At 39.3% G+C, this 22,551-nt stretch overlaps 1 protein-coding gene across 13 annotated transcripts in view; it reads right to left on the bottom strand.

Moving 5' to 3' along the window:
• Window positions 1-22,551, bottom strand: part of HDAC9 (histone deacetylase 9) — a 268,924-nt gene that overhangs the window by 71,617 nt on the left and 174,756 nt on the right. For 10 of the 13 annotated variants that reach the window (XM_059844298.1, XM_059844308.1, XM_059844265.1 and 7 more), the window contains one exon: window positions 19,175-19,237. The exons of 1 other annotated variant lie outside the window; for it this stretch is intronic. In XM_059844298.1, the coding sequence (XP_059700281.1) occupies window positions 19,175-19,237 (63 nt within the window). Of the gene's footprint in view, window positions 1-19,174; window positions 19,238-19,367; window positions 19,626-19,665; window positions 19,814-22,551 lie in introns of those variants that run through there. 2 more of the 13 variants (XM_059844360.1, XM_059844352.1) reach the window with 2 other exon arrangements.

Raw genomic sequence — 22,551 nt, 5'->3', positions numbered from 1 at the left:
TCAGGTAATTATTCCTTGCCTGTAGTAAAGTTCAATTTACTCTGCATAAAGATAAAAAAATCTTTTCCTTCAAAAAAATATTCTGTTTTTTAAAGATGAATAAATGAATGAAACATTTTTATATTAAATACTTTACTAAAATTCTAGTCAGACTAGAAAATTAAGCCCCAAACCCTGCCTTAAATACCAGTTCCATATAAAGTAAGCATGCTGAAACTCATGCCCTTATCTTTTTAATGAGGGCACCATGAATTCACAGATAGTCAGTATGCTTGTATTTTAAATGTTTGCTTTAGTTCCTACCCATAACACAGCAAGAACAATCCCTTATGTTTCACTGAAGGTGTTGTGTGAATATATTCATATTTAGAAAAGTTCTGTAAAGTGGGCTCAGGAAGAAATTAATAAACTTAGCATCCTGAGCAGGGTACAAACATCATGAAGTTACTAATGCCTGTAGCCAGGTATGAAACCATGACATTATGGAAATATTTTCCTCTTTCATCCACTATGGCCATAGATGAAAGTTTTGAAGGAAGAAGAAAATGTGATGATATTACACAGCTCCTAATCCTACTGACTTCTTGCACTTTGTCCTTTCTCATGTCCATTATTCATTCTTTACCACTTCCATCCAAGCTGTCCCTGGCTCCTTTCCTTCACACCTTCCATCCAGCCCCGTTCTTCCCAACCTTCCCCATGGTTCTCAACCAGACACGGCCTCCTTGGTTGATCAGTCAGCTCCTCCCTATTCAGTTTTCTTTTTTCCCCCTTCTCTCCCTTATGCTTCCAGTTTCCAACTGGTCTTTCATCAAAGTCTACTTGTTACCATGGAGGTGGGGGGGTCTGCTAGACAAACTGAGGGATACAAAAAGGTCCTGCCTTTTCTTGAGGCACCTGGAATTGCACCAGGGCCACTTCTGGCTGCTCTGCCTTGAAAACCAAGATCGATAAAAAGGACAGGAACACGACATGCTAATTGAAGACAGAAGACCTTGACACAAAGTAAAACCTGATCTGCAATTTAAATTTGGCCAACAAAAATAGATTCGCACAGTGAAAATGAAAATTCGTCTTTCAGCCACAAGTATCACATGCCAAGTTCCTGATCTAAAGCACCAGAGCATCAGAGTTTCATGCTCTAGAATAAAGCAGGTAGGGCTTTTCAAGGACAGAATGATTTATTTTTGTCTAGCTCCTCTCTCAAAAATGGTTGAAAAGTTTCAGCCAAAAATAACACACGAAAAAGAAAAAAGTCACATTTTAGCAGACAGTTGAAAAGCATTGTCAGAAGCTTCACAAATATTTACTGCTATTTCCTACAAAAGTATAAATGTTGGTAGCATATCAAAGTAGTCTGAAAGATACACTGGTTTAAAAGTCAGCCTTTTAATTTTTGACCACCACTACAATGAGGATTCTGCTCTATTCTGGTATAAAATTTGGCAAGAATAGACAAGGAAAAAATATTTGAACAGTAAGAATGAAAGAGTTACCAGCAATGAAAGAAAAGAGCTACTAGTTCTTTCATACTAACATCATTAAAAATCAAAGATAAAATAAGGGACTTGATAATCATTTCACCTTGCTATCCCAAAATGCATTTTCCCTTGCCTGTTGGAAAGCTTGGGTAATCCAGTTCCAAGTATCTCATAACTAGTCTACTCAGGTTAAGGCCTCACACAATCTTGTGAGTCCTGTCATTTCATAACACTAAAATAATTTCACTAAGTTCTTTGTGAGCATGAAACCAGAATTTCATTTCCTCTCCTACCTATGGTAGTTCCTCAAAAAATTTGCCTCTGCTTTAAGGCACAAAAGTTTTACAAAGTACTTTGAAAGTCTGCAATCAAGTTTAAGATGGTGATGAACACCCAACCAAGTTACCAATGCCACTGGATGAAGCCCTTATTAATTTGAAATCTTGAATAATTACGGCAACACAAAACTTCTCAACTTGCTAAGTTAAAGCTCTAGAGACATTTATTATGACAGCTGAAGTGTAAGACTTCACAATTTTTCATAGCCATCATTCTTAGTAATCATTCTTAGAAAGTAATCATTAAAAAATGATTACATAGTATTTTAATTTCACCTAGAACTTTAATCAATAGGAACTTTTTCTTGATCTGATACTTCCAGAATCTGTCAGCAAAAGGCCTTCTTTAAAACAGATTTATGGGGTTAAGTCCAGGTATAATACACACATATTGGTGAAAAAAGGTATGGGTGTCTAAGCATCAGAGCTTTACACATAAGGTATCTGCCTTCTTGGATCAGAACCCAAAGATCCAGCAGCTTGCTCTTTAGCTTACAGTGCTAAACAGGCATAACACAATATTTTATTAACAGCTTTACTTATCAGGAACTTATTTTCAGACTTATAAAACTGAATCAAGTCTGTCCCTCTCCCCACAATGATCTCTGGGTGTCCTGGGGCGATGGCACGATCCCACTGCAGTAAAGAAACTGGGACAACAGCTTTCAATTACTTCCCTGCTCACTTATAGCCAAGGAGCTTCAGCAGGAGGGAGCTCAGCAAAGCCTTACTGCCTGTATCACTTTCTCACTTCTCAAGCAAAAACAACGGCAGTGTAGGCACAGGTGCCAGGAAAAAATGCATAAGAATATATAGTTTTGCAGAAGGCTCAGGCTCAGCTGTGCACGGCAGCCCTGGGGCCTCCATTCTAAAGATAAAATATTTCCTGAAAGACTGAAGAACATCAGCATGTGATTTTGTTCTTTCTATAATAAGTAAGAATAATACTCAATTTCATGCTTCCCTTTTCAAGTTCATAAAAGTATGTAAGCCTTCACAGATGCGTAACATTTGCTTTTGGCCCACGTACAAGCAAATGAAACTTCAAATCAGAGAGTAACTTCTTCTGAATATTTTTCCATATATAAAGACAAGCAATTGAAAGAAAATGGCAATTTAATTCCAGACTTTACCAACTGGCATCAGATATAAATTAAGATCTTTAATTTTGGAACGGCAACAAATGTTTAGATTTTGGACAAGCTGGATATTTATTCATGTCATGGTGAATAAGTAATGAACATTTTTGCATTATTTAGCCAAATAAAAGTCAAAACACGAAGTGGACAGGAACTGACACCCATCTACTACACAGACAGTTTTTCTATACATTTTTGTTTTTTATCAAGCAAACAAACATGCCCTAAGGAACACTGTGAGAAAGTGACTGTTACCAGTATAAATGAGAGTTGTTCACATTATCTGACAAATTATCCAAGTAATTTGAATTAATGCCACAATCTCCATAGACAAAATGCAAATAATTTTGTCCCAAATCATAAATTATTTTCTGCTCTTTTTTTTTTTCTCATTTGGGGATTTCTCCCCTCAAAAAACGTTTCACCATGCTAAGGCAGAATCCAAGCCTTACAAAGGTCTTGTGATTAAGTTCATAGCTTTCCACGAATGGAGAAAGAACAAAGGGAAAATGACAATAGAAATCAAAATTAAAAAAAAAGTTCACTTAATTTTATTTAACTTTGAAAAAGCCAGTAGGAAACTAGGATACTGTCAGGCAAGAAGACGAAATAAAGTGAGAAGGACTTTTACAGTGTAAGACAGATGCCTTGTGGCAGAGAAATATATTAAAGTATTTATGGACAGTGCATTCAAAACATAACAAACATTAAATACTGAAATGTGACACTATGCATGCCAAATAACTAGACTTTTCATCATAATGCCATTTTCACTCACTGAAAATCTGATGGGCTGCAGATTGTTTTCTTTATTCTTTCATCTGAAAAATCAAAGTAAGCATACAAGTGCCACCTTAATAATCTTGGGAAATTAAGAGTAATATTTTCTTAATTTAATTTTGTCCACTCCAATTTTCAACAGGCCTCAAAGTTATTTTAATGCATAGGGGCCTCATAACTAACATAAATCCTACACACATAAGACATTCTTCAGGCCAAAAAATCCCAAGCCAGACAGATTATTAACACTTCACCTTATTTCCTTCATGATGGGAGAACATTTGTTTGTACAGGGACCATTGCGTAGCTGTCATCATGTCCCAACACCATTGAGTTTTTCTGACAGAATAAAGCAATTCAGGCAAGTCCAAGCAGAGATATCAGGCAGCTCAGCTGTCAACTATATGGGTCGTCTTGAAGAGAAAACCATGAGAAACACCTTTTATGGCACATGAGCTGCAACCTCCCCAAGAAGAAAAACAGACTCAAAGATGACAGAGGAAATGATCATGACAAGCCATTTGAAGAAAGAAAAATTAAGTAATCCAATATTTTATACAGATTGCAAACATACAACTCTATACTGAAGTTTTCATAAATTAAATGAGATCTCTTGTTTTCTAGAAGTCTAATCTCTTAGAAAAGCTGGATCTTTCCTAAAGCACATTTGTTTCATCTAAGTGAAATTATTGGTACCCAGCCAATTGTCAGTATTCAGACACTGGCATGTACAATCCAAAGGCCATGGAGTGAAACAAGGCAAATTGCTCCTGGAGGTAGCTGGTGCCTGTTCTGCAGAGGTGACAGGTGATTACCACTGATTCACGAGCTACAACAAGCATTCTCTCAAAAACATATCTCAATCCAGGAAGACCACAGGTCTTCCTAACAGCACTGTACTTCCAGAGCCACCTTGTATGTGGGGCACACCAGATTTCAAAGGCTGGCCTCTGAGGGAGAAGTTATTCTTCCGGTGCTGTCATCTAGCCAGAGGGAACATGGCATAAAAGGGATGACAAAAAGAGGTGGTAGGTATAAAATCAAATGCTGTCCTCCACCATACAGGAGCTTCATTTTTTTATCTCTATCACCACATGAAATAATATTATTAATTACCTGATTAAGATACATTTTTCAAAGGTGCAAAAACTAATGGCTAAGAGGTAGAGAGGAAAGACAGGGGAAAGAGCTAAATATTGACTAAACGCCTGAGAAAGTTAAGACATGTTCTGAGTTATTATACACTGAACCCAAACAAATAATAGTTAAAAACCTCAGGCTCAGGTGTGCCTAAAAGCCTGTAATTCAAGAGGAGAACCTGCCTGATTTAACAGCAGCAGGAATGTCTAGTAATGCTAACAATGCAAGAGTATAAGGCTATTGGGTATGACATCCTGGGCAGGAATGAGTAGACATTATATTCCTCTTCTTGCAGAAATACAGACACTTATTGAAGCTATGCATGCCAAACACATCCATATTACTTAATCAATATTAACTCAGACAATATTTTGCATGGATTTTGCACAAAATAACTAAAACTGTAATTCACTCAAAACTATTATTGCCCAGTGGATTATATGCTAGACAAGCAGAGATAAAAACTGCCATATTAATTTAACAATGGAACACTTTGGTTTTTTTGTATTGTTCTCATGACATACAAAAGCCTATTGAGCACTGAAAAAGCCTCAGTAAGTTGGACCAAGAAAGTGGTATGTCATTTGTAGAGGTTCAAATATACCTGTGCAGTTTATCTCCTTTACTCAATTGATTTCTCCCTCTCTCTCTCACTTACATACTCTCCAGCATATTTGACACCACCTTGAAAGAATGGCAGTCTTTCAAGTCGCCTGCTTTGTTCTTGATGACAGGTGTGATATGACTTCTTTTAGCTGGGTTGCACTGAAACAATCTCATCCAAAATTTTTAAATTGAAAAGTAAAATGTCCAGCATTAGGAAGCCCTTCAGACACATTGAAATAAAAGAGGAACCAAGAAAAACATATCCAAGTGATGACCTAGACTAGAACCATATTGTTTCGAGAGGTCTACAGCTGTAAGCAATGGGATAGTTACAACATTCATGCTAGGGCTTGTGCCACATCTCCTCTTTCTTAATTCTGTCCTGGCTGTATCAAGAGCTCACTTTGGACCATGCCAACCCCCAACCTACATAAGCCATTGCCTGCTACTGAAGTCAGCAGTACCCAGCAAATGTCCCGTGGTCTGACACCATCACCTACAATTCACAGCAGCTGTTTTGCCTACCCAGTAACTTGAGGTTACAGTGTTCAACAGCCACCATCTCATCTAGGGACTGGCTAGAACAGACGACTTCTTCCTTCAGTCCAGAACAAATTACAACAGGAAACTCCACTACTTTGATGAAAACAATACAGCTTTAAATTCAACTAATAAATTAGGTTATATTTCAATAATAACATTTTTAGCCTTAATCTGGTTAAAGATGCTCAATAATCTTGGAAGGAATGTTCATGAGAAATTAACACATACCATGAAATGTGGGCCTTATAAAATGTAACAGGTAAGAAAATAGAAAAAAATGCTTGCATCACGAAGTCTAGCCCTGTGAATTTTGTAACACAACTCCTCTACGAGTAATTTTAATCTGTAGCCAAATAGCTGCAGTTGGTGCTTCTGCTTCAGCCTCCTACCTTAGTTATTTATGTCTCTGCTCTCCATAGCTCTTACTGAGACCAAAAAGTTCTAACATCTAAACTATTCTTTTCTTTGCTTCAGGCTACTATTCCATGCTTTACCATCTTTTGAGAACAAATAATTCCCTTCCTTCATTTATATTATTACCTTGAAGTTATTTATAGCCAGTGCCCACATCCCTTGAGCTCTCTGTTATCGGCTATAAATATAGCTCCCTTAATCTCTTTTCATATGTTTTATCCTCTAGTATTTATATCAGATTTGTAATTTTTATATTTTCTTTTCATTTTAAACTCTTTGCACCACAGCTACAGACAGGATTGCAAATAAGTGGTGAAACAAACAAACAAAAAATTGTTCATTTTTAAGATAATCTGTTTATACTGCTATAATTGTGAACACACGAGCGATGATTGAAATGCATAAACTACTGTAATTGCTTTAACTCCCAATACTTTTAAAATTAGTTATTTTCAATTTAAAATTTCTAATGTGTTTTATTAGCAAAAATTATTCTAGCCAAATGAGAGCCATGTATGTAATTTTAAAAGAAAAAAGGGAAAGAGATATTCTTTCCTCATATTTTCTTCAAGAAACTATATCCCCCATTAACAGCCACAACTGAGCCAATTTCTGTTTAAACTTGATTTGTTTTAATCTTAGTCATTTAGGGAACAAATTAAGTTAGATGCAAACTGATTTTTTTAGATGCAGTTATGAGCTTTGAATTTTAATTGCATGCCTACTTTGAAATACAAAAGCATAAAAAATTCTTTCAAAGGATTCACAAGATGGTGACTGAAAAAGGGCCTGGATTTTACTGGGGCTGTGACACTTGGTACCAGTGAAGGATCTGGTCCACAGACTTATCTGGACTTGCAAAATGTCCTTGACAAGGTGCCTCACTGGAATTTGTGTCCTGTTCTGTAACTTTATGTGAAGCTACAAGAGCTCTATAGCTGATCAGAAACGGTTTTAAAGATGAAAAGCAGAAGGGAAATAAATATTCTTTTTGAATTTCAGAAAAGGTTGATAGTGCAGTGAGGCAACAGTAATTGCTATTTTAATAGAGGTCTGGAAAGAAGAATAATGGAAAAAAGATTGATTGGGTTAAAACCACAGATGAAACAAATCTCTTCAGGATATTTCATGGAAGGCTCTGAGGAATGCCAGAGATCCTAATAAAGCTTTGTGATATGGAAACAAAATACAAGAGTTCACTCATTTTTTGCATGTGCACAGTAATTTCTACTGGGAGGAATGAGCTGAATATACCTTACAGTGCTTCATTAACCTTAATATAACCTTAAAAACAGATGGCTGTCATTGCAGACAGCTCAGTGACAACATGTGGTCAATGTACAGCAAGATCCAAAACTGAAAAGTGCTGAAAGCAGGATAAAAGTAAGTTTCCATATTCATCAATGAGGCTTTGCCATCGGGATTATTCCAGTTCTGTTATCCCATCTCAAAGGGAGCCAAGCCAGAAACAGGAAAACACTAATTGGATTTAAGATGATTAAGAGCTTGGGAAGACTTCCATAAGTAGAAAGAGTCTGATTTTCATTTGGGCTTCTATGCTTTTTCTGCATGGAACAGATACTATTTATATCCACTAAACATCCATCCATCTATACTGGAAGAGGAAAACCATATAATAAATAAGAATTATTTGCATAACTACGGGCCTTCTGGGGAGTGCAAGTAAGGGTTACATAAAAACAAAGTAGATTTAGTGCAGAAATGTAAGATTAATGTGTACAGCCTTCCTCCTGCAGAACGTAACTACTGTCTTTCAGGTAGACTTTTTAATTCCATTCAGAATCATGAAGCTTAAGCATCTGACCATGTTATCTAAAGAGAAAGATGAGTTTTCTTCTCTCTACTGAGGGTTTAGACAATTAGTCAAACACCACCTCCTGAGAGCTGGACACAACATGTTATTTCCTACACGACTGTCACTAACTAATGCTTCTAGTACCCCCCACTGGGGACACAGTTTGTGGCTGTCACCAGTTCAGATGCACAGACTTTCACAACAAAGCAACAGCAGTGAAAAATCTCTCTCCTTTCAGATCTGGCATCTTCTACTCTGGCTGTCACTGTGGAGAGCTCAGTCGTTTTTAAGGGTTCTGATCCAAAAAATGCTTGTACAGCCTTGTGCCAGCCATGAGACTCAAACTGCGCCTTCAGCTTGAAACTGCACTCAGCAAGAAATTTATAGCAACAACTGGGAACATTATATGGTCCTTTTGATCTGTGTTTGCTAACATGTCAGCATGTCAGTTGGTTACTTTATGGTTTTGGTTTACATTGGGAAGTATTTGATAACAGCACCTAAGTAGCGACCAGGAAACAGCATCAGACGAAGGGAGATTTTTTTCTCCCATAACTTGAATTCTACTGATTTCCAGATTGTCTAGGAAGTCTAAGGACACACCAAAGCACACGGAGGTTACAAAACTAGAGGATAGGAGGGACTCCACTGGGAGAATGCTTGGCAAAACATTTTCTTCACAAATAAGGAATGGACCAGAAATTGAGTGCAAGAGCGATTAAGGTCTTCCTGGAACAGACACTGCACTGATACTGATACAGCTTTGAGATGAAGACAGCCACTGGTTCCAGTATATTCAGTTTTGGTGCAGGTTTGTAAGGTAAACAGAGATATAATACTCTACTTAATGCAAAACAATATACATTTTTAGGGTATTTTCCTTTCATATTAACAGATAAAATGTACCCTGTGGATGATGAAAGGTAAGTTATTGACAGCTTCACAGGGACAAAATTAGCAGAAATTATACTTAATGGTAAAGTGCTGTGTAGTTCACTGGAGTTTAACAACGTATTAATTAAGTGTGAAATTTTAGGCTCTGTCCTGCAAAATGATGAGAGAAGCAAGGTGAAATCTCAAGAATTCCCAGGCAGCATTTAAACATATTTTGAGGCCACTGTATGTCATAGCTGAAGCTGAAAGGAATGTTTGTGCCTCCCTTCCCCACTCGTGGCCCCTCTGACCCCAAGGATGATGCCCTCCTTCCCCACACTGCAGCACCCACTGCAGTGGCACGGGGGCATGACGCCCATCATGTTTTCAACCAAGATCAGCTCTTCATTCCACCAGCCCCAATGGGCACATGAAAACCTGTGTTGGTACAAGTGACGTGACTATGCAGCAGAAGAATGAGGGCCCAGAAGAAAGGAAGAAAGGAATAGTCCAGATTTCTGCACTCACTCATGTCTGAGTCTGAAGGACAACACTAAAGACTATTTGGCTGCTAATGTTTTAAAACCAGCCATGCACCTAGATCTCCTAAGCACTAGCAGGACAGACCTGCAACAGTATTCCCTAGAAGAAATAACAAAGACAGGTCCTTAGGAATGAGTTTCTGAGGTCTTGGGAACAAACAAGTGCTGCTGCACAACTCTGGGTATCTGCAGATGAAGAATAGCAGACTCAAATGAGGAGGTTTATGGAATGTGCATCTGCCTCTGGTGGGCTACTAGCCCTGCAGAAGAAAAACCACTTTGCCTCAGGCACTCATTCAAGCCTACCCCAACTAAGTTGTTAAATCCAGAGTTCCCAAAATTTTTATTTCTGACAGGTTTTAATATAGCCATACCAGAGTGTCCTAAATGCATACCAGTGACAAGTAGATATGCATGGCCAGTAACCAGAGAGAGGCTTTCTTTCTTAGATGAGGTTTAAAATTTTTAGCCCAAGGGTAATTTTTTTTCTAAATATTCCCATTTCCAACCATATATTTTCTAAATAAAATAGCTGTGTCAATATTAGTATCCTTAATCATTCATAGCATCACCATTACTTAATTCAGCTAGATTAGCACTCCTTTATTTCTTTGCCTATGTCCTTTTGATTTTGGCATTTGCAATTTCCCTTCTTAGTAAGTTCTCCAGATGCCCCATTATCATCCTGTGTACACTGGCACAGAAAAAAAACAAACAAACCAGAAAATCAGCACAGAGCTCAGAAAATTGCCTTCTAGGTCAAGAAGAAAAGGCAGGACAGGAATGGTGCAGCTGACGCAGGGATGGAAATTTTTGGCAGTGTTCTGCTGGAATTGTTCTGCAGGTTCTCCAGGAAAGCTGAGCTACGTTTGGAGGGAAGGAGTTCAGGATGGTGAGATGCAGCAGAATTTGCAGTATGTGCATAAACAAAATCTGTGTCCTATACTGCTCCCTTTCACAAACCTCATTCTCAGACCAAGAAAACAGAAAAAGAATGTCTACAATGGCAAAAGAAATCCCTGAATACTACCTTATGTGTCATTACAAGAGTAACACAGCCCTGGGTTGTTTTTAAAAACAACCTAGGTTGCTGATACTAAAATATTCATAGTTTCCCATGTATTCTTTATGATGGCATTAGAGATTTCTTTGACAGAAACTTCTCTCATCACAGTTGATTTCTTTCTTAACTGTTTCCAACTGTATTTTTCCTGTGTTCATGGACAGTTAGAACTGTGCTTCAAAATCCCCTGGTTTCCACCTCCCACATAGTTCTCTTACATCTTCAGAGCCTTTCCCACCCTCCCTCACAACAGCATTTTATCATAGGAAGTGCTTGTATAGCTCACTTCTGCCCTACTAGTCCATTTATAAAATTCTCTCATAATTTCTTCAAACCTTTCTCTTCCGACAGTCCTTCTTTCATACTCCTTGAGAAAACCTAAGTAAAACTTACTATATCCTATGGAATTATTACTGTGATAACTACTGACAATACTTAATAGAAACAATAGAGTAAAGCTTTCTTCCTCTTCTGAAATAGAACCTGTAGGAAAAAACAGTGACAGCAAATAAAAGGACACAAACTTTCAGATGTGTGCATGGGAACAAGAGGGTGTCTCTTTGGAGCCTGGACCAGTTTTGAGCATACACATGACACAGGCTGGAGAGCTACTAGACCAAGGTAAAATGCTCTCCTCAATTTAGGTCCCACTAGATTTCAGTAGCTGTTGTGCAAGATTTTTAGGATGAGCCTCCTGAAGCATCCTAGAAATTTCTATATAGTCCTTTAACTTTATGTGCCTACATGAAATAAATATATGCTAATATAAAGACACTAAAAATACGAATACTGATGATTTTCCTTTTGCTATTTCTAACACCATTCTGTGCCTCATACTAATTCCATCACTATTTATGTTAGCATAAAGTCTCAAAAAATCTTGGTATTTTACTTTATGATTCTTTGTTATACTGCAACACATATTTTTTTAAGCACTTCAAAACTTCAAGGTCAAATTCAAATTACAATATAAAAAAATCTGAAAAGTCCAGGAGTTTTAGATTTTTCTGTCTGTAAAAAAAGACTTCACAAGGCTTAGGAAAAATACACATTTTCAACCAGGACACTTATCTAGAGATCAAGCAAGTAGATGTAGAGAAGTAGGAACTTAAGTGTCTCTGTGAAAATTGGAGTCATGAACAGGTAAATAAAAAGGCCAACATTAACGTTTTACTAAATGAGTACAAAACTCCAAAAAGAGTCTCTATGTAAGATTAAGCATTAACAGTCTGTTTTCCCTGCTTTCTCTCATATTGTTGCTGCACAACACCAACAAGGAGGTGGCCTTGGGCACCAAGAAAGAAAAAGGAAACTTGAATTAAGAACAGAACAATTGGGGGAAATTATTAAATTAACATTAAGCCTGCTCATTATTCCATTCCAGACTTCACTGAAATTGAATAACTGTGGTTCCTCCCTGTGGCATGCATACCTTTGACCACAGGGATCATGAAAGAGGAACAATAGTCTTTGATTGTAAAAACATGATTTATATATTCGGCATTTTCAAGGAATTCATTCCATTACTTCTCTAGACTCCCTTTGATTATATTCAGTCTTATTACTAGAAAGAACATGCTATCATTAGAATAAAGCAACCTGCATTTTTAGCACATTCATCTGCAAAAGGCCTGCATTCTTGGAGCTCATCATGTTTGCATACTCCACAAGCTGGAAGGAGTTTACAACCATGAGACATCAAACAAATAAAACAGATGTGTTGGCTATGCTCAGATTATACTAAATGCCAAAGTACCTTTACAGTCATGCAGAGAACTGCCAGGCTGACAAAAACAAAATGAGCTGCTTATTATATAATGGGAGTTAGTTAAACCAGCACTGGTTCAACCATGCAGAGGCTTCCACCGATTTTGCAAGCCTTTTTATACCAGTAACATTTTAAAGTAGAACAAATCAGGTGCCCCCTGATTACACACAAAATCTGCACGAAGACATAAACATGCCATTTATTTAGAGCTGAAAGCTAAAAGAGATGGAATTCATTAGATAATTATAATCCATTAATATTTCCCTTTTTTGTCAGCTGCCTGCTTCCTGAGCAACAACTGCAGGCAGAGGCTGCACTGACACCCAGCTGAAGATCTGCTACTTTCCTATTTTTGCTGCTCTTTACTAAACTGCCATTAAATGCTAAAAGCTTCCTCCTAGTTACACCATACAAACACAAAAATCCCAGCAAACTTCCTTAGGAGAGAATGAGCCTCACTGTGCTCTTGAACTCTGCTTTAGGTTTAAAGTTTTTCTACTGAGAAGAAATGTTTTTGTAGCAATCATGAAGAAGAATAAAATTTGTCTATTTGCTGAAGCTTCCAGTTAAGTCTTGTGAAAATCACATAGAAGGCTATTTGTACAGCAGATATCACTTTTATGTAACAAAACTAGATGGGTCCATTTTGGAGAAGCTTTGTGCATATGTGACATGTTCACACTGAACATGGAGCCTGACAGAGCCGACCTCTAAAAATAGCACCTGGTTATCCTTGCTCTCATCAGCAGCCACAAGCCCATCTCAGCTCTGTCATTTGGTGCATCAATCTGGCACCCTTCTCCCTCCTCCAGAACAAACAGAAGCAGTGGTACGCTGAGGTATCTTGCTGTAGGAGAGGTAAGATGTTTGCATCTGCTGCAAGCACACATTTTAAACAATATCCCTGCCCCTTAGCAGGCAGTTATCGTGTTGTTTTGGCAGCAGGAAGGAATCTGTGGTTTTTCTTGAATGTTGCTCTTCTTTATTTAAACTACCAGAAATAAAGCAAAAATGACAGAATGCTCTGTCTATAAATAATCATTCCGGTGTACAGTTATATTAGGAGGTAACTCAGATGGCATGATAACGCCTAACAGGCTAATCTTAGACCTGTAATGCCATAAGATGAAAATAACTAGGCTAAGAATAACTGACCCAGAGGAGTCAGCCTGTTAAAGAGATCCACAGAACAGGGCATTTTAGATTTTCATGTGTTTAACCATATCTGCTGACTGGTTTCTCTACGGTATTTTTTACCCAGCATGTAAAATTCTATCCCCCCAGCAGTAGATGGGAAAGGTTAAAATGCAACAGCATCTGAAATCTGCCCCATCATCTACACCAAAACCTGAAATGAATGTGCATATTTTGCAGGCTATCTATCCAGCTATTCAGCTTTCTCCCAGCTTTTGGTTTTTCTGCAAAGACAGTGCAGAAGAGGGGCTGGGCAGTCAGCACAGAAACATGGGTCTGGCAGTAGAAGAATTACAAGTGTTCCACATATCGAGTGCAACCTTAACGAACAAAATGTATTCTGCACACAGTTTTATAGAAGGGAAGACAGACTGGAGATGTGTGTTTGAGTGCAGTGCAAACCAATACATGTTCTAAAGGCAAACAGCTAAAGCAATAAACGACTGAAGTAAAAAGCTGTTTCCCAATAAAGAGATTTAGTTCAACACACTGAAGAGAGGGGAGCTAGTGTCCTAGCACCAGTACTAGAAAACATCTGTACTAAATGCAGTGTTTAATGGTCTCTGAAAAGCACTGAAAGAGGTTTTGAAGTAATGTTTTGCATAGTTTTTTATTTACTTTCTAGCTTTTCTAACCTGCTATTCTTGTCAGTCTTGTACTTTGAATTTCAGGCTTTTCTCACAACCTATAAATATACCTCCTAGTGCAAAGCAAGACCATCAGGTAACCACAGAACATCAGAAGCTATGACTGGAATAAAAAAAAAGTAGGAAAAGGCAATGATATAGTATTCGTTCTTACAGCATTAGACACGTGAAATTGGAAACATTGGTCTGTATTCAATGTCATCTCAAACACAAAACAGAAAAATCAGCTTACTTTCATTTTACCATGTTTTTGTTCAGCTGAACTCACAATGAAAGTTTTGTCCAGCATACATGGCAGGGCAAAGCCTCTACTCAAAATCAGTGAGTCTGTAACTACGCAAGACCTATGTTGCTTGCTACTGTAGTCTGTAACTACGCAGATCTATGTTGCTTGCTTCTTCTCACTGTATTAACTGTATATGGCTAAGGCCTTACACTTCCTGAACAATTAATTAAAATACTTCTGCTACTACTATGAAGAACCAGATTATCTTGTACCTTGCCTTTACAAAAAAAGGCATTGAAAAAGCCACTCTGGTTGTTATCCAAAACTTCCCTATACTGAATTTCCACACTCAATTTTTTCATTACTCTGAAGAGAACCACAAAGCTCAGCACATCTATTCTCACTGCTTTTGCTCTCTCGGAAGTGTTACTGCCTGAGATACCATAAATGAAACATTTGGTATCTGTAAGAAGTTTAGGTTACCTGATTGAGAGATGCAAATAAGTCATGTTTTTCATGAGTATCAGAGCAAAACTTCAAACGAACTTGCTTTCTGTAGGTTCTCCACAGGAAAAGGTGAGCAGGTAAAGGTTTTGTTTGGGGGAAAAAAAAAAAAGGAAGAAAAAAAAAAAGGGAGAGCAAATTCCAAAGAACTTTCCCTGAAGGCAATATAAATCCATGTGTAAAGCAGACCCCATGCATGCAAGGTCATGCAGACACATGACAGAGACAACATACAGGACAAACTGTGCACACTGGGGTTTACTGAGGGAAGATTGCTCATGAGCTCCTGTCAGCCCACATACAGCACGATGCGTGCAGCAGTAATTCTGTCATTTATATTCAAGTGACACAGTTTACATTTCCTGACTGGTGCAGAGAATAAACATTCACTACATCCACTTGTGACACCTGTGAAATTGAAGGTATTTTACAAGCCTGTAGGTAGGTGAAGCCAATCAAATTAATCATTCTGAACTGCTACATCCCCTTTAGAACAGTTTTGCTCTATCGATTCCTGGTCCTGACAGGTATCATTTACTGTGTTTCACAGAAGGATTAGCTGACATAAGCAGGATTGTGTAACTTGCTCAGGTCACCTGTCAACTCACTGACAAGCCAAGGTTTAAGCTCACTATCTCCTTGAACTCTTGATTTTTCAGCAGAACAGCTTTGGGCAGGAAGCAGAGGATGTCTTATCCAATAAAAACCAAGGTGGAATTCAGGCAGGGTACTGCAAGGCTGTACACCAAGATACGGCCAGTGGGGAAGACTTAACAACCTCACCCTTTGAAAAACCAGCACTGTGTATTAAATCACCAAAAGCTGGCATTACTCCTTGAAGTCCCACATCTACAGATACCAGGATTGGGTAGGTCCTTCCTTCTCCTTCACACAACTACAACCTATTTAAGAAATGTAGCCCTGCTTCAGTTACTTATTAACTACATTTTAATGAGTGTTTTTCCCATGGACTGCACTGCACCAAATGGTTTTTTTCAAGGGCTTTCAGTTTAATACTTGTGCTGTGAAAAGATCAGAGGCCATGAACCAGAGGCTGAATGTTAGGATCCACTGTGGCATTGCACACACATGGAAATTGAATCTTTTTTGTGTAAAGTAAAAGGGACAGAATAGAAAAATAACTCCAGGTAAATAAAAAGCTTTAGACCCCAGATTTATTTTGTAAACGTGAAGTTAAAATAACTATGGTATCAAATAAGAGTACATCAACATCATTTTCTCATATAAAGATGCACAGCACTTGCTGCTGCATTTTAGAGCAACAGTACCATATGGGAGAATTTAGTTCAGTCTTCTAAAGACAGCTGAAACTGCTCTCTGCAGTAAGGTGTAGGTGTCTGCAAATTACACAGCTTCTTAGTCAGCGCCGATCTAGATTGCTCCATTCATAATTAGACTTTTGATTGGTACCTATCCAGATCATCTCATTCATAGTATGACTTACAAGTGAGGATGGAGACAGACAAGCAAGGCAGCAATTGAGGGAGTATCAGGAGAACTGATTCTCATGTCAGAAGTACTTCCTATGCCTGCTCTTGTCAGAAATTTCTTAGATATTCTGCTTTGCAAATCCAATCCACTGACCAGTGGACTTGTCCTCTTTGGGGATCTCTCCACCCCAGCTTAAAATCAATTGCATAATATATGTGCAATGAATCTGGATACCAGCAAACCTAAACATCTGACAGTTGTTGTCTGTTTTAAGTCATTCTTGAAGTCTTTGGAGCAAGCACATCACGGGTGCGAATCACAAACTTTTATGGATCTGTTATTTCCTTAACTACATGCTACTTTTTATATGAGTATAAATCACATACATTTAAGTGAAGATAACTTTAAAGTAAGAGCATTGTGAAAAGGAAAATTCAAATGACTGTTTCTGGCTTCTCCAAATGCTAGTGCATACTGTCATACCCTAGCTATTTCTTTCTTCCCTACATGCATCATAAATGGAAAGAATGAAAAGTTACCAGAACTGATCCTGTAAGATGCTGAACGTGCAGGAGATGAAGGTAACCAAGAGCAGCACCAGGCTTTGAGGTTTCATGTGACATGAACTGAAACTGCAGACTGTGTATAATGTCAACTACTTGTAGTCTAGTTGTGTATTTTAAAGGCCAAATGAAACACAGAAGAGTATTTTACGTTCCACAGAATATATAGATACTTAAACATGTTTTATCTGTACAATGTTATTGAATAAGCTTTTGTAGGGATTGTTTTTAGTCTAAACTCCCCCCTCTTACCCTCCTTGGCACTACAGGGGAAATTGTGTGTGTTATATGGACTTACCTAATGTACTAGCAGATACAAATCAACAGTTATATGATATTCTTATTTCCAGTAAAGACAAGCAGACCTATAAACTTACAGAAAATCACCTTATTTTCTTGAGTTTCAAATGAAAACATTGCTATTATATTAGTTGGCAGTCAGAAAGTAGCATAGTGAGATAAACCCCCAAAATTTTCACTTGTGAACCATTAATTTTAATGTGAAAAAAACCCCTAAACTACTAAAAAAAAACACCAACAACAACAAAGTCAAACAGTAGAGAGAGGACACAATCAGCCTTATCTCTAATCAATTTAAAAGCACTGGACACTTGTTGAGCTGTTCAGGAAAACTAAGCAAACACAATAAAGCAAAGCAACAATTCTTGAACAAGAGGTTGACACTGCAGATGGCTTTGCAGAAGAACTGTAACACTTCCAGGAAAACGTTTCCTCTTACCCACAGTCTTTGCTAGAGCTTTACTGTTCAATATTATAAACATTCCTTCATCTTATCTGTGTCCCTAACAAAGGAGCTGAAATTGGTGATCAACAACCTAAAATTATATGTAAGAAAGGAGCACAAGTAAAGCTTTTAGCTCTTTTTCTACAAAGCAGGAAAATAAAGTTTTTAAAAAAACAAACAGACATACACTCAACAGGTGTACTAAAAGAGGTAATATATGAAGAGTGGTATGGTCTATACATATAATTAACTTTAGAGATTGAGGTCATTCAAGTTTTGGGAAAAAAGGAAAAGGAAAAGAAAAAGAAGAAGAAAAAAAGAAAAAGAAAAAAGAGAAAAAAGAAAAGGGGGCTAAGACTAAAATACATGCAAATAATTCATCCTGTATTCCACATATGGATCTTCTGTAAAAGTAACACTTTCTGAAAAACAAAGTAAGAAACCTAGGTTTAAATAGATATAAACTGGAAAACACTGTGCCTTAATAGACAAGAGTTTCATCGAAATGAAAACTGGACTGGAATTAACTTCAGGAGAGAATAGGCAAGAGTAGTCAACCTGAAAGGTTGACATTTTTAGCCCATCTAAATTGAATGGCAATGATTCTTCTAAGTTAATTTATCCTCAATAGCAGATCTCAAACACAGCTAGGAAAGAAAGTAGAAAACACAGGGGTAGCTGTGAGGAAACATACACGAGGAAACATGCAGTGTTCTTTTCGAGCAGCTTTGAAGTACCTTCATGAAAAAACACATCCAATTTACATATCCGTGAGTCGTTACCTGTAACTAGCATTGCCAGGTTCAAAAATATTTTTAATGGAACAAAATAAACCACACAGTTTAAAGACATTTTGCAGTAGCACTGTAATGAAAAGAGAGAGGTATTGGTATAGAACCTCCTTCATATGCAAACTAGAGAAAAGGAAACTCACAGAAAGAGCAAATCCTGTTTACAACAGACATAAGACTAGAATTCTTATGAGGGGCTCTAAATGCAGCCTCCTGGCAAGGTCTGTCTGAGGAAGCCTCTTCCTGTGAACAAGCCTCTACCATGAACCCCATTTTGCAATCAGGCAACAAAACAAACAAGGAAACCCAAACTCGACTTCAGTTGTGAGCATGTAGCTGCGGCTGGAAAGCAGCAGACCAAAGGAGACAAACTCCTCGCAAAAGCAGCAGCAGCTGCAATCTAAAATACTTCCAGAATTATATAACAACAACTTGGATAAAGCCCACAAAAATCAAGTCACTTCTTGAAAGGAAGGGTGTTTACTTGTCATGCTAGGCTGTGTGTTCCCGGTCAGCCACTCAAGTCTAAGGCAGGGAGCTCTCTCTTACCTGAGCTGATCATACTGTGCATTCTTTGCTGAGCCAAGAGCTGTTCACGTCCAGAAACCCCATCTGAGGAAAAACACGATTCACTCTCGTAAATTGTCTGCAGCATATTCCAACTGGTCTGCACTTCAGCTACACAAGAGATTCATCACTGCACTTGCACATAGGCGTCGGGCACGACCCTCTGCGGTCCTACCTCCTTCAGCGAGGGTCGTTAAGATAATATGCTTCGGCAATTAGCAGTGTTTAAGCATTTGCACAAGTATCTATGAGGAGAAGGAAAAGCCCAAATCCACCGTCGGCAGCCCCCGCCCGCAGGAAGGGAGCCGTGAGCCTGCGGGGGGCTGAGCGCTGCCGAGTTGGAGCAGTTGCGTTCGGGCAGCCAGCGGCAGGTGGAAGAAGAAATGAAGAAATATCTCTGCGCTTTGGGCTTCCTGGCAGGGCGGGGAGGGGGGGAAACTGCCTCTAACAAACCATCAAACCGAACAAGCCACCTTTGCAGGCACCGGGAGCCGCGGAGGGTTTAACCGAGTTGACCCCAGCCTAGCCCCGCGTTGCCGTGCCCGCGCCCCTCTCCGCTCCCGGCCGGCTGTCCCTCAGCCAGGCGCCCGGGCGAAGTTGGCGGGAGCAGCAGCGATAACTCATTTGCATTTGAATTGACACCCTCGCGGCCCAGCGGCGGCAGAAATAGAACAATGGCCGGCCTGAGCCAAAAATAGGTCAAGCATGGCCGGGTGATTGGAGCCTGCATTAATGCGTTTAAAAATACCACAGCAAACACAGCTGTCCAGTCTCCGTCTTTCAAACTGCCGCCCGTCCTCGGTGCGCCGCCCGGCCTCGGGCTAAATTAACCCCTTCCCCCTGCCCAGTGCCACTGGGGATACGCCAGGGAGGAGGCAGGAGTGGGACAGGGACGGTCCTCGCCTTGCGCCCCTCTCCCTCCTCACCCGCCCCCGGGGAGTGTTTAGTGAAAAGAGAGCAAAACGCCACGGCCTCTGCCCGTATCGGTCCTAAAATAACGCTGGGAGGTTTTGCTGGCGATGTGGTTTCTGCCTCGCCCACGCGCAGCCATCCTGCTGTTCTATTTTTGCTGCCCGTTTCTCTGGCTACGCCACAGTTGGCTTTGGCAGGGGAGGGAGCCAGGCGGCCGCCAGCTCCCGGCAGGACCCGCAGCCGCCGCCGGAGAGAGAGGAGATTTCTGCAGCTCGTCGGGCCGGGGGGAGCAGGAGGCGGGGGCAGATGCCAATGCGGACCGGGTTTTGTGCGTGCAGCTATATGCAGCCTTTCCGTATTTAGCATGCTTCATATAATTCTTATAGTAAGTCACCGATTGTGGCACAGCGTGTTAGACACGCTTACGGACTATGCACTATTTGGTTGAGTTGCTAAAATTTGGAGAGGCTGAGTAGTTCACGCTTATTTTTAGAAGCATTAGGCAATTTACACAGCGTCTTTTTCAGTTCTCCAAGATGATGTGGTTTCAGAAGAGCAGCTTTTGACAGCGTATCAGACAACAGCACCATGCTCCTCTGTGGTTTGACAAGTTTCACACATGTGAAGCCCGTTTTTCATACTGGTGTTTCAAAAGTTGCATCTCATTTGATCATTAATATACCTACACACAGATAACTTTCATTTCCGTGTTACAGGCAGTACTTTACTTCTCGGAGTCCTACCCAGCCTTACAGCACTTTTTATACAGGTGACCAGAGCCTGTTGCTACCTATATTATACAGCAGCTTGACTACTCTCCTGCCAAAATTTTAAGTCTGCTCCCATGTTCCTGCCCTATGGGAGCAACAGTGGCCACTGGGATATGATTCCTCACCATAATCAAGAAGCCAACAAAGAAGCTGTACTGGAGCTTTCTAGAAATCCACAGCATTCTCAACTATCAACATAATATTTTGCTCCTGAAGACACGAGAATTTGTCCAGTATTTGGGGCTCTCTTCTGCCTTTTGGTGAAGAATCTTCTGTATGCTTACATGACGGATCATAGCTAAGGGCAGTATATTTTTTAATATACTTCTCACAATCATGTTACCAAAGAAAAGATTCCCAAAAACAAAGTACTTGGGCACTCCTGGGAAGTTTGGCTACTTGATGGCACCTAGGAAGTCTGTGGCTCAAGTCTTCCCATCATCCCAAACCTTTTCTTCTTCCATGTGCCAAATCACCTGGTCCTGGTGAGAGTTACGACCTGCCCCCTGGACAGGGAGAGAGCGCAGCAGCTGGGGTTTTCCCTGCAGAATCCTCTGGTACCTATCACTTCTTGCTATCCTGCTCCCCTTGGCATCTCTCTTCCCTACAGAGGAAGCAGTGAAGCCCTGCAGATGAGCTTGTACCCAGCTCTGCAAAGGGCCATGAGCAGGGGCAGGGGCACTGGCAGTGCAGTGACAGGGAGGGTGTGACAGTGCAAGATTTCAGGTGAGCACGACACATGAATTGCTGACAATTTGGTATCATAAACATTTCTCTGGAAAATAAAAATACCCAAATGTTTTGTTGGAAATATATGGCCTTTCCACAGTACAGGGCAGTTTAACACAGTGCAAGAGGCATCAGCAGCAGAAACAGAAATCTCCTCTAATGCAGAAAAAGCTTTTTATAGACAGAAGTAAATAGAAAAAGTGGAATTGCTTATGCCCTTCAGCCAAACAGAACATGACGCTGTTTGGTGATTCAGCGCCTCAAAATAATCAAGTTTCATATTACAGGGAAACACGGGAGGAATAAGTTAAAAACAGGTCAGAACATGGAAAACTGTGGAGTGTGAGATCTGGTATTAGGTACCCATATGTGTTTATAACTTCTTATATATGCAGCTGCATTTTAAAGGATAGTGTTCACAGCTCTAAATGACTCGAAATACTTCAGTAACAAGCTAAAAGCAAACTATATTCAAGAGCAGAAAATGTACATTAGATATTTATCTGCAAGTGTTCTTAATTCTGACGTACATATTTTAAACTGACAGACACATAAACTGTCTTATGTTTGCTCATTCACAGACCATAATAACTACAGCATGATGCTGTACATTTTAGATGATACATAAAAACTATATAAAAATATTTTACTTATGAAACCAGTCACCACAAAGGTAGGGTTTTTACAACCTAAATTCTTCCGACTTGCTTTGACATAGTATAAGCCTACTTTGGTACATGCTTACGTTTAAAACACGTGTGTAAATCCATTTCTTTTCAACATAACTTTTAAGCACATGCTCAAATTCTATTGATTGCAATAGAATTTAAGCACATAGTTAAACACTTTGCTGAGTCAGCCCAGACTTTAACTGCACAATCACATGAATTTAAAGAGCTCCTTAAGAGTCCCACGGATGAAGAATAAAGGGTTCATGCCTGAAGAAAA

This window comes from Haemorhous mexicanus, chromosome 1, assembly GCF_027477595.1.
Source record: "Haemorhous mexicanus isolate bHaeMex1 chromosome 1, bHaeMex1.pri, whole genome shotgun sequence".
NCBI lineage: Eukaryota > Metazoa > Chordata > Aves > Passeriformes > Fringillidae > Haemorhous > Haemorhous mexicanus.
This window is presented reverse-complemented; position numbering and strand designations above follow the sequence as displayed.